Source organism: Rana temporaria, chromosome 3, assembly GCF_905171775.1.
Source record: "Rana temporaria chromosome 3, aRanTem1.1, whole genome shotgun sequence".
Classification (NCBI taxonomy): domain Eukaryota; kingdom Metazoa; phylum Chordata; class Amphibia; order Anura; family Ranidae; genus Rana; species Rana temporaria.
The window spans coordinates 365146612-365164466 of record NC_053491.1 but is presented as its reverse complement, the minus strand read 5'-3'; the positions used below and the strand labels follow the sequence as shown (position 1 = coordinate 365164466).

Here is a 17855-nt window from a genome sequence, read left to right as displayed (position 1 = left end):
TTGAATCTGTTACACAGTGGGGGGTCTTCTGCCCTGTCTTAAGGCCAACGCCCCCCCTCCAGACGGCTCCATGGTCTGGAGGAAAAGCATTGTTCTGTGTTTGGCTGTTTGTGTACTTTGATTGCCCCCTGGGGCTTCTGTCTCATTACACATAGCAGTCTTCCTATTCAAGCTATCGAACCAATCCCTGCTGACCCTGTTTCAAGTCCTCATTTGCATGGCTAAGAGGACCTAATTGAGAACTACAATGTACTTTACAATTGACCAATAGGAAAGCGGTTGTTGGGGGCGGGGTGTTCAAACTGCTGCATAAAAGTGTGTTGTGTGCATCCAATAAAGGAGTTTCCTGTTTGAACATACATACAGCCTGCCTGGTGTTTGTTCTGATGGATTTCGAACAGCACATAGCTGTAGTTCGAATCCCGAAGCCTTGGATGACCGAACCATCAGACGTTGCGTTCTGCAATCTGATTCAATAGCAGCAGAGGAGTGTCGGGAGAGTGGAACCGAGCGAGCAAGGGTCTCGTTACAATAGTCTACAAGTGTCACTTAGTAAATACAATTAACCAATGTGCTTATTGTGCGTTCTGCTTCATTCAAATGTACATCCAAGGTACGATCTTTTCTAATGAAATCTTAAAAGTAAAAAAAAAAAAAATTATTTTATAGTGGTAGTACTTGTACCTACAGGTAAGCCTAAAAAAAGGCTCAACTGTAGGAACAATAAATATCTACTAAATCTGTTTAGGAGAGATTTACTATAGAAACAGCAAGTGACGACACTATGCTTTCAATGGTTGGCTTGCTGACCATTGAGAGAGCCGTGCCACTGCCGTGACTCATACGCGTGGGAGTGACGTCATTGCGTCTCGGCCAGTCAAGAAAATGGCTTTTTTATTTGCAAATAATTTTGCCATGCCATTTTTTTACAGTGCAACCATCTTTAAATGGGTTAGTTCCCCTTTAAAAAATAGGAGAACCAACACTGCGCACACTTCCCCAAATGCCCCCCCCCCCCCCAGGCCCTGTTGTACTTACCTTAGTGGTTGCTGAGTAGTCAGCACCCCCAACAGCCAGTCCAATTTGAAATCCCCTCTCTTCTCCTTCTTTCGGGATGGACGAGATTGATTTACTGTGATGGCACTGGCCAAACAAAACCATTCTGGTCCATCCCAGGAGCACTACACAGAGAAGAGGAAGAAGAGTGAGGACTGCTGGACCAGCTGCGGAGGTGCTGACAGCTCAGCAACCCTGGCAGCAGTATAGCGGGGACTGTGGTGTGGGGAGGGTGTGCAGTGTTGGTTCACCTTTAAATTTTCTCTGTAAAGGTGAACTAACCCTTTAAACTAACACTGGTTAAAGGTAGGGTATAAAAGTACAAGAGTTGCGTTTGTAAATTAAACGGTCAAACTATTTCTTTTAATTTTGCATTGAGGGTGAAATGATTAGAACCCTTGTCAGGTGTGTGTGTTTTTTTTTTTTTCCGGCGTCCCATAGGACAGATTTTCCCTTACTTCCTGTCTATGATACATAACAGGAAGAAACAGGAAAACCCCTATTAGTTTTGGACAGAAGAGGTATCCCCATTGAATAATTGTGCCTTATGTAACGTTTTGAGTTCCCCATTATTTTAAGTCTCTGGGACAAATCGAGAAGGTGAATCTCCCCCAAGGATCACAGACCACAATTAAAAACCTGTCAAGGGTTCTAACCCTTCCCCAATACATTCAAAACTAAAAGGGAGGGTTTTCCGTTAGGTACATTATAACACGTTTATCAGAAATAACTCCTTTTACTTACATTGTAGTGTGGTGACTGGTGGGATGGATATTGGGCCCCCCAGGGTGTAGAGCCCCTTCCGCTGCGGGTAGGAGTGTCATTGTTCTGCTGCTGCCCCGTAGGGGAGTTTCCAGCTTGCACAGCTGACTGGCTGCTGGGGGCCACCAGTGCGAAGGCATCGTCCAGAAGAGATTGCATAGTCTGACGGACCTCTTCAATGGAAGGCTGAGGGGCCACATACTGTGCAGGGGGAGGGCCCCGGGGAAGAGAGCCAGGGTATTTACCCAACTCAGACACTGATGTGGGGTTGTCAGAGGGAAGATCCGGGTCAGACTACAGGGGAGAAACAGACAAATGAGAATCACACAAGGATAATATCTTTATAAACTCAGATTTTTTTATTTTTACAGCGAATTTGCACTTTGCCAATTTCATCCCTTTACTCCTCCACTGTGAAGGTGGGCTGATGGGAGTGGGGTACAGTTAAAGTGTAGGCCAAGTCAAAAATGTCAGATTTTTACTGCCATACGGGGATTTACTCTCACTTTCCGTCCTGGTGACATTTTACCAGACAGGAAATAAAAGAAAATTTACAACAGGAACATAAAACAGAAATAAAAATCTGATGGGGTTTTTGCCTTCCCCTATTCTACTAGAGAATAAAAACCAGACAAAGCACTCACCACATAGGCCGAGTTACTGACTCCTGGGGGCCTCTTGTAGGTACCGTCACTATCAGTTGCAATTAAACGATCTCGGTCTGCATCTGGGGGGCTGGAGGAGCCCTGTTGTCGTCGCCGCTGCTTTGGAGAACGCCGAGCTCGAGAGCTGAAAATAAGAAAAACCTTAATATCTGCTGTCTTCGTAGCTTGAAAAAGAAAGCACATTTTTAACAAACAAAAAATAAAATAAATCATCCTGTAGAAACTGAATTAAACATTGCTTCTTCTTAAATCTTGTAAGAATAGGACATGATCATTGAGCTCAAATTATGCTAAATCTTACTTTGTGATGATGTCATATGACCAGAGTCAGAGTAACGCTGAAATTCCAATGATGTCATATGATCTTTAAAGGATAAGTTCACCTTTGGAACATGTTACATCCGACTTTAGGGTAGAACATGTAACATGTTCCCAATGCTGCAGCCGCTGCCCCCCATCCCTGTGGCAGCAGTATGGAGAGAAGTTCCCAGTACTAGTTGTCACGGTTTGAAAACAGGGCTCCACACGGCTCTCTGTGTTTGAACTACAAACCCCAACATCCATAGCGGCTGTTGGCTTGTAGTTCTCAATGAACCATCACAGAGCTGTGGTAGTTCATTGAGTCTTCTTGTCAGCGAATATCGGCTTACCCGTACTGGATGTATGGGCAAGCAGATACACCGTCAGTGTGCAGGAGACCTGCATGGCATCAGCGATCTACTAATCGCTGGGTGCAATGTTTTACAAACTCCTACTACAAAAAATAATTAATGCACATTTTTTTTACCTGCAAAAAGATGTGCATTTACTATTTTTTGTAGAAAGGTGAACTTATCCTTTAAAAGAGAAGTTTGGGTTTCCTGGAAACAAATATGTTTGGTGGATGCAGCAAATGTCTCCTACTGGCTCCAGACTGAGAACAGAGCGATCAAACACCGCTGACCATATGGTTGGAATCTTTTCAGAGCCTTGACCAGCTCCCTGAAGCTCGCTGTCGGTTGAAAACAGGTCACAGGAGCGCACTCTTGTGATCCAGAGGGAGAAGTACAGACAAAACAGCTTTTTTTTATACTTTTTCCTTTAAGAGCCAATGTAGTGAGAGATAGCAGTATGGTGATGTGTGTCATGTGATCACTTGAAACCAGTGCAGTGAACGCTGGCAAGATAATGATGTCATGTGATCGCCAAAAGCCAGTATAGTGAAAAGCAGACATTGCGATAAATTCTTGTAATCCCTAAGAGCTAATTAAGTAAAAGCTGGCAGTATGATGATGCCACATAATTCCTATCAGCCAATGTAGTGAGAGAATAGTATGAGAACTTCATGTGATTATTGACAGACAATGCAGAGAAAGCTGGTAGGATAGTAATGTCATCATGTGATCACTTAGAACAAATGCAGTGGAAGCTGACATTATAATGATGTCATGTGATCAATAAGAGACGTAGTTAAAGCTGGCAAAATGTCATAAGATCATTAAGAGTCAATGTGGTGAGAGATGAAAGCATGAGGATGTCATGTGATAATTAACAGACAATGTACTTAATGTTGAGATTATGTGGTTATTTGTAGGTCAGAGTCCTACCTCTTACGGGGCTCTATGAATACAGTGGGAACGCCCATCACAGGATCCAGAATTTTATCAAACTGCATCTGGGCCCTTCGGTACATGCGCTGGCGCTCCTTGGTGTCCGACATTCCCACAACGTCCACCAGGGGGAACTCGTAGTGTCCTTTACGCTTGGCTCGAAGACGTATCTTATTACGGTGGTGTTCTATCTCCGACTTATGACGCAACGTTGTCTGAATCTACAACAGACACAAAAACTGGGTTATTAAAAGCAGAATGAAGATAAATATGACATTATGATGAATTCTAAGGTAGTCAACAGGTTACATTTACTTTCACACCCAAAGCATTAAAACATTTGTTTTTGTTATTCCAAAAAAGTTGATGAAACTTATCAATTTTGTAAAATAATTTTTTAAAGTGGGCACCACATAAATTGGAATTTGTATAAATGTTTTCACCCAACTCGCACATTTGTCTAATTGGATTAATTTGGGAAAATGTGTGAATGCTGGGGAAAGTCCTGGAGAGGAGCATGGGAGGAGATAAGGAGGAGTCTAGAGATCAGGAGGTTCTGTGGTATTTTGAGACAAGAGTTGGCTTTGTATTCGGTTAATATTTGTTTTTTGGGTGATCGCAAGGATTGGCGGGGAGTCAGATTGGGAGGGATGCGAGGATTGGCAAGGACACTTAGCAGCTGGTAATGTAGATGAGTCTGACAGCATAATTAATGATGGACTGTAGGCCAATGAAGAGGGAGTTGCCAAAGCTGGTTAAGAAGGGGCATATTTTGGAGAGGTTAAAGTGGCAAGATTTGAACAGTGATTGGATGTGGGGAAGAGAGCTCAGAACGTGGGATTAAACCTAGCAGTCCAGTTTTGGAAAGACTGAGTTTTAGGAAGTGGTGTGACAGTCATACTGATATAATCAGCTATGTCAGTGTAATCATAAATGTAATAATATAAGAACATTAAGGATTGCAGAAGCTCTTGGACAGACAGCTGCATTGACTCCAAGATTTCCCAGACACCCACCTCTCTATTTATCTTATTAGCCTCCATCTCTCGTTCTGCCACAGACAGTCCATGCATGGGTGGAGTGGCCATCGGCTGCATGGCGATGAGTTGAATTTTGCTGGGGAGGCGACGGCTGGCCTCTGAGGAACGTGACATCCTATCAACGTGTTCAAATATAGAAGCCGAGGAATGCTGCTCAACTCCGCTGCCCAACACTGGCAACTCTGGGGAGAGAAAACAATTAAAAGGTAAAAAGAAAGGATCATATATGCTCTTCCTCAGTATAATAAAGATCAGCCATTCTCAACCTTTTTACTGCAGAGGAACTCTTGAAAACAAAAATAAAATTCAGTTCTCAGGAACCCTGGCAAAAATAATTTCATTGGGGACCAGTGTCCCTGTTGCAGTGGTGGTCACAATGCTACCCTACAGGCAGCTTTGGGTTCATGCAGCTGGCTCTGTTAAGTGGTGTTGGCCCTAGAACTATGCAGGCAATGTCAAATGGGAAGTCAATTAGCCACAGCTGAAGAAACCCCTACCAAACTCTGGAGGAACCCTAGCTGAGAATGGTTGATATAGATATTAAAAGAAAAGGAATTTACTTCTCAAATACAGAATTATGCAAACCTGGGCTCCAATCAAGATTAAAATGAAGGCCTTGAGATGTATGCAGGAAGCACAGCATACACCTTTTCATTCACACCATGCTGTAATGTTCAAGCTCACCCCCCGTTGCCATTGTTGGTTATCTGGAGATACCTTCTCCTGAAGGAGTTGAGCTTTTCCCCACCTCCTGAGCCTCCAAATTGGTAAGTGGAGCTGCTCTAACAGAGTGGCTCATTTAAGTAGGTGGCGGGGTCCAGGTTGAGTTTTACAAGAAAACATAAGTTGCATATAAACGTCAAACTAAAGCCTTGTACACACTACTAGTTTAAAAAACTGACAGCTCAGGTCGGAACCGTTGTACTAGCAATCTGATGTTAGTACAACAATCTCATCTTCTGAGCTATTGTGTTCTGACAGAGGGGCGGCCCCCCCCCCCCCCCTCAGAACAATCCAGGCAGTGCTCTCAGTCATTAACTGAGAGCCGTGATAGGTAGCTGGTCGCCAGACCTTTTTCTGTCATGAGCCTTTGACAGAAGCCGGCTGAACTTCTGTCGGACCTGCTGCTGTACACACAGGCCAGATGGTAGGACGGTGACTTGTCGTTAAGGTTCCCCTATCGAGATGGTTCCTGTAAGGACTGCGCAGGTGCAATCCTTGCCGACGAAAATCTCTGAACCTTGGCCGGCATCCAGGCTCATTCTTTAACATCCCCGTGGATTGGAGGATGTTAAAAAAAGAGCCAGGAGGGTGAGCGAAGCGAGGACTTGAGGCTGACTGGCTACTTTCCTCAAATTCCATGTCGCCCTGGATGCCGGTCGAGGTTCAGAGATTTCCGTCGGCAAGGATTGCGCCTGCTTGATAGCCGGAACCAAATCAGCAGATCACCGGCCGACATTTTGCTCTTGCATACTAGGATTAAGGCTGGCCATACACGGAGCAAATTTATTTTCTGCAACCAAAGGTTAGCTAGATTCCCCCACCAACACAGACAGTGTTGATGCTGGAACCCCTCCTGCCAGGCCATTGTTTTCTCCCACCAAGGGAAAGCTGTCCCTGCTGGGAAAAGACAGTGATTATTGCTAGCGGCTGTAGAAGTCGATAGCGATAATTGCAGGTAAAACCCAGCATGCTGGTTGTACCCAAGTTGATCGATCAATCAACTTGGTACATTCAGCCTGCCCATACACTTTTCAAAACTCAGCTGGCTCATGTATGGCCTGCCTTAGTCTGAATTGCTCGGGATTGTGACATTACCTTTAAGCGAATGAGAGAAAGCCTTCTACCCGCTCAAATTCCCACCTTGGAAGACTCTGTGCCGTACAAATACTTATTATATAAACAGCCCTTAAACGAATCCTGGGGATATGCAGGCCAGGAAGGAAACAGGAGGAATCTTGTCACATGTCCTGGATTATATGGACTCACCTCCTTTGGCTTTTGGTCGCTGTGGGGTTTCACGCGGAGGAGCCGAAGGCCGCGGAGATCCGTCTTCACCCGAATCTCTTCCACTTGATGGTTCACTAGCCGTGGATCCAGCATCCGAGGGGGTAATCCTACTGCCAAAAACAGACAAGAAAATGCTGTGTGCTGTGTGTTTTAGAGTGGAGATGTGAACCATCTCCATTGAGAATAATGTATTTTTTCCCCTCTAGCGTTTTGGAGCTTCATGCTTCAGGCGACAAAACGCTCAGGTGTGAATGCAGCCTTAGACACTCTTTCCAACATTCAAACAATGCGCTACCAATAGCACATACTTCAGCACCAGATTCAAAGCATTTCTTCATAACTTACCTGCCACGGTGGCGCCCAATCTTGCTGGGCTTACCAGAAGCCTTGGACTTTGGAGTGGGGATGTCCCCGTTTTCAGAGGGGGTGGAATCTTTCAGGGGTCCATGTAACACAGGCAGAGGAGGCTCATGTACGATGAGAACTTCATCTTTATTATGCTGGCCCAGGTGCTGCTTGGCAAAGTCAAATCCCTTTACGTTGGGGGCCTGGAGCTACAGGGTGAAGCACAGAACACAATGAATAACTGTTTGTATGTTGTATATACAAAGTACCACTTCTATGGTATATATTTTAATGTCTGAATTTGAAAATGTACTAAAAGATCATGTATTAATCAATTAAAAAAAGGTCTGTGCTCAATCAGATGCATTTACAAGCATATAAAAGCAGTGGTCTCTAAACTGCGGCCCGAGGGCCGGATGTGGCCCTTTGCTTGTCTTTACCCGGCCCATGGGGCACTATTCCTCCCACTGATACAAGACACTATTCTGCCATCCGACACCAAAAATGGAGCACCTTTTCTCCCACCAACACAAATAATGAGGGCTCTATTCTTCCCTAGGATACCAACAATGGGGCACTATTTCTTCCCCCCCCCCAATACCAAATGTGGCGATGTTTACTCTCACTGATGCTAGGACAATTTATACTCCTGCTGGCCACAATCCGGCCCTCTTAAAGTCTGAAGGACAATACACCGGTCCTTTGTTTAAAATGTTTGGAGACTCCTGAAATAAAGTATAATTTTTTAGAAGATTTAGACACATTGGTGGAGATTTCCTAAAACAAGAGCACTCAGAATCTGGTGCATCTGGGCATGGTAGCCAATCAGCATCTAACTCTAGCTTGTTTAATTAAGCTTTGACAATAAAACCTGGAAGCCGAGTGGTTCTATGCACCAGATTTTGCACTCTCCGGTTTTAGTAAATAACCCCCACTGACATGCCTGTCAAGTTAGATCTTTACCAATGAACACAGTATGAAGAATACAAAAGCAGAGACAAATTTGCTGCCATTATCATATGTTTCAAGTCACCATAAGCTATGAAAAAGTTAAAAACTGACCAGGATATCCTGTAATCCCCTAGATGTGCCAAAATAACTCTGATTCAATTCCATGCTAACTGGGCACAATAATCAAATGTAAGAGATGGCACAGCCCCCTTGGGACAGACCTCACCTTCTGTCTCTGCTGTAAGTTGCTCATTGTATCAGGCTGGAAGTCGAGTTTGTCAGTCCGGCAGAGTTTCCAGTACAAGATGACTATGATGATGGTCACCACTAATACTGGCACAGCCACACCCACAATGATCCACAGGTTCTGTGCCTGGCGGTCGCTCTCTGAGGGTTGGTTTATTGCTGTGGAAAGAAAATTTCAGAAACTCTAGGCACATCTTAAAACCCCAGTATTTTCTTAAAGGCAACTCTACTTAGCATAAACTCTCTCTACCTCTACATATACCTTTCCATATGCCATTTGACCCCTGCCATCTTTTCGGAGCATCCTTAAAATGCATCTCTTCAAGCAATCATCCATTTTGGCACAATAAATCTCTTCACTTAGTGATCCACCACTGCTTACTCCTCACAGTCACCTTATACACAGCTTACTGATCCTGTGCCGTTTCCTCCGTCACCATATGACAAAGTACACACTGTCACCATTCATACCAATTACTGATCCAACACTGCTTCCTCCACCACTATATGAAAAGACACACATGCTGTCACCATTTATAAAATTACTGATCCAGCACTGCTTCCTCTTCCACTATTTGGCAAGGCACACACTCACTTTATATGTATAGTTTACTGCAGGGCAAATCCCAGGTGCCAGGTTGCCATTGTAACTAGAAATTACGTCTTGGTGCCTGGGCTTTTGTCAGGCCCTCCCCTCATTACGGCCACTCCTCCCAGCGGCTTGGAACGCACAATCATGGCCTCTATGACCCTTTCTGCTAGCAGAATGGAGCGTCACTTCGGCTGGATGGAAAAACGGCTGCTCTCGTATTATAGATATTCAGGCCCTTTCGCAATTAGCCGATACCAGGGAGGCGGAATTTACCAGGGTTTCGTTTACAAGTACTGTATACACACTTTTATATGATTGGTATATCGGTACCATATAGATCAGGAAGGAAGAATACAGAATATGAGGGTGTTTTATATATAGCAGAGGATAGTGAGAGGAGTATGAGATATGGTGTGTGATATAGAACTGGTGAGAGGAGTACAGGATATGGTGTGTAAAATAAGACAGATGAGAGGAGTACATGGTATGGTGTGCGATATAGGACAGGTGAGAGAAGTAGGTGGTATGATGTGTGATATAAGACAGGTGAGAGGAGTACGTGGTATGGTGTGTGATATCAGAATGTTGAGAGGAGTACAGGATATAGTGTGTTATATAGGACAGGTGAGAGGAGCACGGGGTATGGTGTGTGATATAGGACAGATGAGAGGAGTACGGGGTATGGTGTGCAATATAGGACAGGTGAGAGGAGTACAGGATATGGTGTGTGATATCGGAATGGTGAGAGGAGTACGGGGTATGGTGTGTGATATAGGAATGGTGAGAGGGGTATGGTGTGCGATATAGGAATGGTGAGAGAAGTACGGGGTATGGTGTGCGATATATAAATGGTGAGAGGAGTATGGGGTATGGTGTGCGATATTGGAATGGTGAGAGGAGTACGGGGTATGGTGTGTGATGTAGGAATGGTGAGAGGAGTATGGGGTATGGTGTGCGATATAGGAATGGTGAAAGGAGTACAGGATATGGTGTGTATATCACACAGGAATGGTGAGAGGAGTACGGGGTATGGTGTGCGATATAGGAATGGTGAGAGGAGTACGGGATATGGTGTGTGATATAGGAATGGTGAAAGGAGTACAGGATATGGTGTGTATATCACACAGGAATGGTGAGAGGAGTACGGGGTATGGTGTGCGATATAGGAATGGTGAGAGGGGTATGGTGTGCGATATAGGAATGGTGAAAGGAGTACAGGATATGGTGTGTATATCACACAAGAATGGTGAGAGGGGTATGGTGTGCGATATAGGAATGGTGAAAGGAGTACAGTATATGGTGTGTATATCACACAGGAATGGTGAAAGGAGTACAGGATATGGTGTGTATATCACACAGGAATGGTGAGAGGAGTACGGGGTATGGTGTGCGATATAGGAATGGTGAGAGGAGTACGGGATATGGTGTGTGATATAGGAATGGTGAAAGGAGTACGGGATATTGTGTGTGATAGGAGACTAATCGCTTACTTATTATGATTTTGAATGTACTTGGGTATCCTAAGATGGTCAATAAGCAAAAGCCGAGAGGCATAACTGTGTGTAAACCTGAGTTGTGCATCTGTAAAGATACACATCAGGGCTACATAAGAGAAAGGGTTTTGTCGTTGAAAATAAAGCTTTTTTAAAACAAAAACTGGCTCCTAACTTTTTTAGCGGACTCCTATATTCTCTTACATCATATATGTCACCTTATATACAGCTTATTGATTCTGCACTGTGCCCTTATCCACCACATTGACAAGACACGCTGTCATCCTACATACAGCCTACTTATAATCCACCATTACTTTCTTATTTACGATCCCCGTCAGAACAAAATAGCTCAGTGGGGAGATTGCTGTACTAACATTGCATAGTTAGTACAGCGAGCTCCTGGGTTTATTTTTCGTTCAACCTGCTGGGTTTGGACGAAAAATAAACGTACCATGCATTACTCCTATTGTACTCCGCTTTGTATGTATTTTGCTGCAAAACTCTTGTATATTTGATTTTTCACTATTTTAGTACATAATGGTGTCAATTTCCCTTTATTTGCACCAGACACTGGGAGCAATGGAGTTACAGAAATAAGTAAAAAGCAGAATCCCTGCGTCTAAACCAACATGAAGATATGTATGAATGTATCACTTACGCTGCGCCACCACGCCCTGCAGTCGGTATCCGAGGATGATGGCAGCTCGCTGGATGTTCACCTCATTTATCAAACTAGAAGCCTTATCAGCAGCTAGCCGTCCTCCGTACTGATCCTCAATGAAATAAATCAGCTCAACCGGGTCATCCAAACCTTCCATTCGGGAAATATTCACCACCTGGGAGGAAAAAATAGGTGAGTCCCATCGATCAGGAGTACAGCGATCAGGAGCTTTTCGGCTAGGTTCCGGTAACAGTGCTGGAAGTGCGCTCTTGGCACAGCTGTACTGACCCCAATTCACTCAAATATGTGGCCTCTTGGCACCAAGGACCAGGCGCAGACAGGCCGCATATTTGCATGCGGCCTGGTGCCAAGGGGTTAAATTAAAGCTGCTGCCCATACTGTTGTGTGTATTCTCACAACATCAACATACAGTATATAATATTTTGTCACCAGTCACGATTGTTTTGCAATATATTGATTATTGTTAGTGGTGCACCACAACAAGAGCTGGTTCACACTGTGGGGACCTGGGATCCGACTTCAAGACGTCCCAAGTCGTGCGGTCGAGAAAATGAATGGAAGTGAATGGAGCCGTCTTAATGTACACTACTGAAGTCGCTCCAACTTCAGAAAAGGTTCCTGTACTACTTCAATCCGACTTGTAGGCGACCTGTACCCATTGATTTCAATGTAAGTCGCCTCCAAGTCAGATCCCCGTTCACAGTGAGTCAACTTTACAGGAAGTCGCCCCAGTGTGAACCTGTTCTAAGGCAAGCTCCTCCCTCTCACAGGGGAACTTCACGCCAAATTTTAAATAAAAAAACTGGCATGGGTTTCCCTCTAGGAGCATACCAAGCCCTTAGGTCTGGTATGGATTTCAAGGGGAACCCCCTATGCCGAAAAAACGGCATGGGGTTTCCCCCCAAATCCATACCAGACACTTATTCTAGCACGCAGACCGACCGGTCAAGAAAGGGGGTGGGGACAAGTGAGCGCCCCCCTTTTGAACCGTACCAGGCGGCATGCCCTCAACATGGGGGGGTGCTTTGGGGCAGGGGGAGCCCTGTGGCCCCCCCACCCCAAAGCACCTTGTCCCCATGTTGATGGGGACAAGGGCCCCTTCCCGACAACCCTGGCCGTTGGTTGTCGGGGTCTGCGGGCTTATTGTAATCTGGGAGCCCCCTTTAATAAGGGGGCCCCCAGATCCCAGCCCCCCACCCTATGTGAATGAGTATGGGGGTACATCGTACCCCTACCCATTCACCTGGTGGAAAAAAAACGCTCCCCAGTTCTTTTTCTCTTCTGCCAAGCACCACCGCTGTCTTCTTTCAGCTCTTTAACCAGCGGGGGCCTGGTCTTCTGCGTCGTCTTCTTCTCCTCTTCGATGTTGACTCGACACGCCCTCCCACTGTAATGCAGGGTGTGCGGTGCGTGGCGATTTATATAGGCCTCTTATGACGTCACAGTCCCAGCATGCTCCGGGTGGTACATGCTGGGACTGTGACGCACATTAATAATGCTTGTGAGTTTTGCGTATAAGGTTCACTTCTTGGTGATTTATTGGCATACATTACATTTATTGCTGGGTTGTGCAATACTTTGATTGTTTACAGCGGGCATAAAAAAGAATCACCCCCTTTAAAATAATCACATGGGGGGTTATTTACTAAAGGCAAATTCACTTTGCACTACAAGTGCAAAGTGCACTTGAAATTGCACTGAAAGTGCACTTGGAAGTGCAGACGCTGTAGATCCGAGGGGGGCATGCAAGGAAAATAAAAAACAGCATTTTAGCTTGCACATGATTGGATAAAATCAGCAGAACTTCCCCTCATTTCAGATCTACCCCTCAGATTTACAACAATGATCAGCTGTGGTCATTTTGATAAGCTCAGCATGAAAATAGCTTTCCTGGAGCATTTCAGTCCCTGGTAGTGCAACTGAAACAAACAACTATGGCAAGGAACTGTCAAAAGATCTCCAGGATAAAAGGTGTGGACAGGGACAAGACAGGAGATAGATACAAACAAAATTTCAAAGGCCTAATTAATGCCTAGAAGCACAGTGAAGGCTATTATTAAGAAGTGGAATGTGTTTGGTACAACACAGACCCTCCCTGGATCAGGAAATCGCTCCAAACTGGATGAAAGAGCCAAGAGGAAACTGGTTAAAGAGGCTACCAAGAGGCCTACAGGAAACCTGAAGCAATTGCAGGAATGACAAACAGTGGTCACTGTGTGCATGTGACAACAATATTACAAATTCTCCACAAATGTGGCTTGTATGGGAGGGTTGCAAGAAAAAAGCCACTCCTCAAGAAAGGCCACGAGCAGTCAGGACTGAGCTTTGTCAAAAACGCAGCTTGAAGATTCTGAGGCCACATGGAAAAAGGTGTTATGGTCAGATGAGACTAAAATTGAATTATTTGGCCTCAACACCAAACGATATGTCTGGTGGAAATCCAATACTGCTCACCATCCAAATAATACCATTCCTACAGGAAAGCATGAAGGTGGTAATAATATCCTGGTATAGGGGTGTTTATCTGCAGCAGGGACTGGAGCACTTGTCAGGATAGAAGGAATAATGGATGGGGCCAAATACCATCAAATTCTTAAGGAAAATCTGTTGCCCCCTGCCAGAAAGATGTCAATGCGAAGAAGGTTCACTTTCCAACATGACAATGATCCAAAGCACACAGCAAAAAATGACCACACGGTGGTTGGAGGAGAAAAAGGTGAATGTCCTTGCATGGTGTAGTCAGAGCCCAGACTTACACCCCATTGAAAATCTGTGGAATGAATTGAAGACTGCAGTGCACAATCGGTCACCATCAAATGCAACTGAACTAGCAGTTCTGCAAAGAAGAGTGGGCAATTATTGCAAAGTCTAGATGTGCAAAGTTAGTAGAGACATATCCCAACAGAATAAAAGCTGTAATTAAAAGCAAAAGGTGGTTCAACAAAATACTGACACAAGGGGGGTGATCCTTTTTCCAACTCAGTGATTCTGTGTTTTTTTTTTCTGACATGTTGGTGTTATGTACTTTACTTGGATGTTATAAATTGCACTGAGTAAATACAGCTGAATAAAACAAAAACTGTGTCTGCCTTCATTTCAGACTACAAAGCAACAAAATGTGATTATTTAAAGGGGGATGATTCTTTTCTATACCCACTGTAGATAAAAGTACATTCTTTACTGATCCTTCATGTACCTTTCGCTGCCAGGAAAGCATTTGACAGCTGGACCATTTGCAGCCCACACTGGACACATTTTGCACTAGAAATATATAGTTTATTTTAATATTTTATGCATTAAACACCTGACTAATACAAGAGAGGAGTCAACTTGGAAACATTCTAATGCAAAGGTATTTCAGAATGCCATATATTATTTCATACTATTTCTCGCTATCACTGCCAGGACGAGGTCCTTTAGCACCCAACTAAGGATGAGCTCCGGCTTGTTTGCACAGTCCACGTGCAGAGCCTGCCAGGAAGTCGGCACCACACTGCGCTAATCACAGGCAGGGAGACATTGTCCCAATGCTTGGCTGCAGAGATCGGGAAATGTCTCCCTGCCTGTGATTAGCGCCGCGCAGTGCCGACTTCCTGGGCTCTGCACGTGGACTGTGCGAACACGCCGTAGCTCATCCTTACCCAACACTTAAGGGCCAAAGTGCACCCTACACCATGAGCGATAAACTATTAAAGGTCCTGCCCTTTTTGCGCTCCCTCCTGCTGCTGTGTGTGCTCAAGGCAGTCACCTCTTCTGCCAACCCATCAGCGAGGCCCTGCTCACTACAAGGAGGTGGTTTTTCTTTAAAGTAACACTAAATTTAGACTATTGCCGCGTACACACGGTCGTTTTTCGGCATGAAAAAAAACAACGTCTTTAAAAACGTAATTTAAAATGATCGTGTGTGGGCTTCACATTGTTTTTCGGCTTCTGAAAAAACGACAAATGTCGTTTTTCGGGTTGTAAAAAATGATCGTGTGTGGGCTAAAACGACGTTTTAAACCCGCGCATGCCCAGAAGCGAGTTATGAGACGGGAGCGCTCGTTCTGGTAAAACTACCATTCATAATGGAGTAAGCACATTCATCACGCTGTAACAGACAAAAAAGCGCGAATCGTCTTTTACTAATAAGGGATCAGCTAAAAGCAACCCAAAGGCGAATAGAACTTCCCCTTCAGAGTGCCGTCATACGTGTTGTACGTCACCACGCTTTGTTCATCATTTTTCAAAAACGATGGTGTGTGGGCAACATCGTTTTAATGATGAAGTTGGAAAAACGTCGTTTTTTGGACATGCTGAAAAACGTCGGGTTTTTTTTCATGCCGAAAAACGACCGTGTGTACTCAGCATATGGGTCTGTAACCTTTACTGGGAGAAACATGAGTCTGTAATTACTGACCTTCCTCTGAAAATTCGACTTTCCTGTAGCATTTAATAGCTGGTTTTAATGGTGATGTAGCTGGTTTTAATACAGACCAACCATTGAGACACTAACTCAGATTAAGTATGCAGATCAGCTCCTAATCGATATACCTGTCCCAGATATGTGTCTCAAAGTACCAAAGCCATCAGATGAGTATGACAGCCAGGTAACTCGTTTTTCCAGAAGTGGATGTCTGCTGCACTGCCAGTCTCTATAATTCCTCTGACACATGTCCTTTTAATTAAACCCATATCCTTTAAATTAATCTGGCAGTACATACAACCACCCCCCACCAGGTGGCAGTACAGTTCTGTGAGCCAAACTTGTAAATTTGATTGGTCCAGCAAAATCAGACAAGAAAGCCAAACCAATTCTCAGCTAAATGCCCTCAATTAAATATTTTTCTGCAGTCTGCTAACAAGTAATCTCCAACAAATCATGACTTATGGTCAACTAAAACTTCTCTGTTACAATTTAATGTTTAACTACAACGCTACGAGTATTTTTGCAATGAAAGTGCGCAGAATAGATTTTGCCCCATCTCACCTGCACGGTGTTGCTCCCGGCGTAGCTGGCTCTCTTCCAGCGCCGCTTCTGTAACGTTGCTTCGCTGATGAGCTGAGCAAGCTTCCTCTCTATCTCCGTCTGAAAGGCCTCGTTCCTCAGCTGCTGCTCCTGGACACCGAGCAAGACTGCCGCAAAGAAATAGGAAAAACAATTATAGGCATGGAAATCATATTCTAGAACACTCAGCAATGGTTTTGCACAGAGCAGCCCCAATTCTCTGCTGGAAGTCCTGGCTCCTTACCCCTGCCGTGTGCCCCCAATGGCAAGCCTCTTGCTATGGGGCACTTGAGTAGGCTTGCTCCCGAGCCACGCTTCTTTAAATTAACATTGTCCATTTACACACAGAGCGCACCTTGGTCCTACCCCCTTCTCTCTCCTCATTGGCTTACTGGCTGTGACTGACAATGGCTCTGGCTGCTGTGTGAGCCAATGAGGAGAAAGAGAACCGAGAGAGACACTGCTCTCATGCACATTGCTAGATGGAGATGGGGCTTAGGTAAGTATGGGGGGGGGGCTGCACCCAGATGTTTTTTTTATCTTAATGGATAGAATGCATTAAGGTAAAAAAAGTTCTGCTTTTAAAACCACTTAAAGGGGTTTTCCAGCCATTTTTTTAGTTTAAAAAGTGTAGCTGCTGGCTTTTAATAAACCGACACGTACCTGCTCCAGCGACGCGCCGGCTGGGGCTCCGCTCCTCGCCCCCCCCCCCCTCACCAGCCGCCGTCTTCATTCTTACTGTGGGCACCTGGCAGTGACAGCTTTCGGCTTCACGGCCGGGCACCCACTGCGCATGCACGAACGGCGCCGTCCGATTGGACAGGCGCTCGCCTACAGGGGCCTTTCCAGCCCCTCGGCGGAAGGAGGAAGTGGGACAGGAAGTCCCCTTCTCCTGAAGCCCCCACTCCCCCCCAAAAAAATTACATGCCAAATGTGGCATGTAAGGGGGCGAGGAGTGGGTTAAGCGGAGGTCCATTTTTAGGGTGGAACTCCTCTTTAACTGTAGTTCTAAAATGTCCTTCAGCTTTTAAACAGCATTTTCATATGTACCTTCAAATCTGAATTCCAGCCTTCCCCTAAGTCTTCACAGTTGTAACGGCTTCTCTTCTTTACTGAAATCGCTTAAGCCGACCATACATGGATCGGAATTCGGCTGGTTCAGACAGTTTAGAGCTCCGTATGGGCAGGCTGAAGCCCAGTACACACGGGCAGAATGTTGGGAGACATTTGCCAGTACAAAAAATACAGGTCGACATTTTGCCCGTGTGTATGTCGGTTTGGCCGGCTTCTGTCAGATGTGCATGCTGGAAAACTATCATCCCACCAACTCCCGATCAGTGCTCACAGCCAATGGCAGAGATAGCCGATCGCAGTGTTCTGGCGGGGTGGGGGGCACCCCCCCTGTCAGAACACAACAGCTCAGTGGTGGAGTTT

At 45.1% G+C, this 17855-nt stretch overlaps 1 protein-coding gene across 2 annotated transcripts in view; it reads right to left on the bottom strand.

Moving 5' to 3' along the window:
* The window catches only part of KIAA1549 (KIAA1549 ortholog), a 155370-nt gene that overhangs the window by 18814 nt on the left and 118701 nt on the right, over positions 1 to 17855 (bottom strand). The window contains exons 8-16 of one of the 2 annotated variants that reach the window (XM_040345399.1): positions 16404 to 16549; positions 11411 to 11588; positions 8645 to 8823; positions 7468 to 7676; positions 7102 to 7232; positions 5089 to 5294; positions 4070 to 4293; positions 2463 to 2607; positions 1801 to 2112 (exon numbers count right to left, since the gene is read on the bottom strand). In XM_040345399.1, coding sequence (XP_040201333.1) covers positions 1801 to 2112; positions 2463 to 2607; positions 4070 to 4293; positions 5089 to 5294; positions 7102 to 7232; positions 7468 to 7676; positions 8645 to 8823; positions 11411 to 11588; positions 16404 to 16549 — 1730 coding nt within the window. The remainder of the gene's footprint in view (positions 1 to 1800; positions 2113 to 2462; positions 2608 to 4069; positions 4294 to 5088; positions 5295 to 7101; positions 7233 to 7467; positions 7677 to 8644; positions 8824 to 11410; positions 11589 to 16403; positions 16550 to 17855) is intronic. The other variant, XM_040345400.1, reaches the window with a different exon arrangement.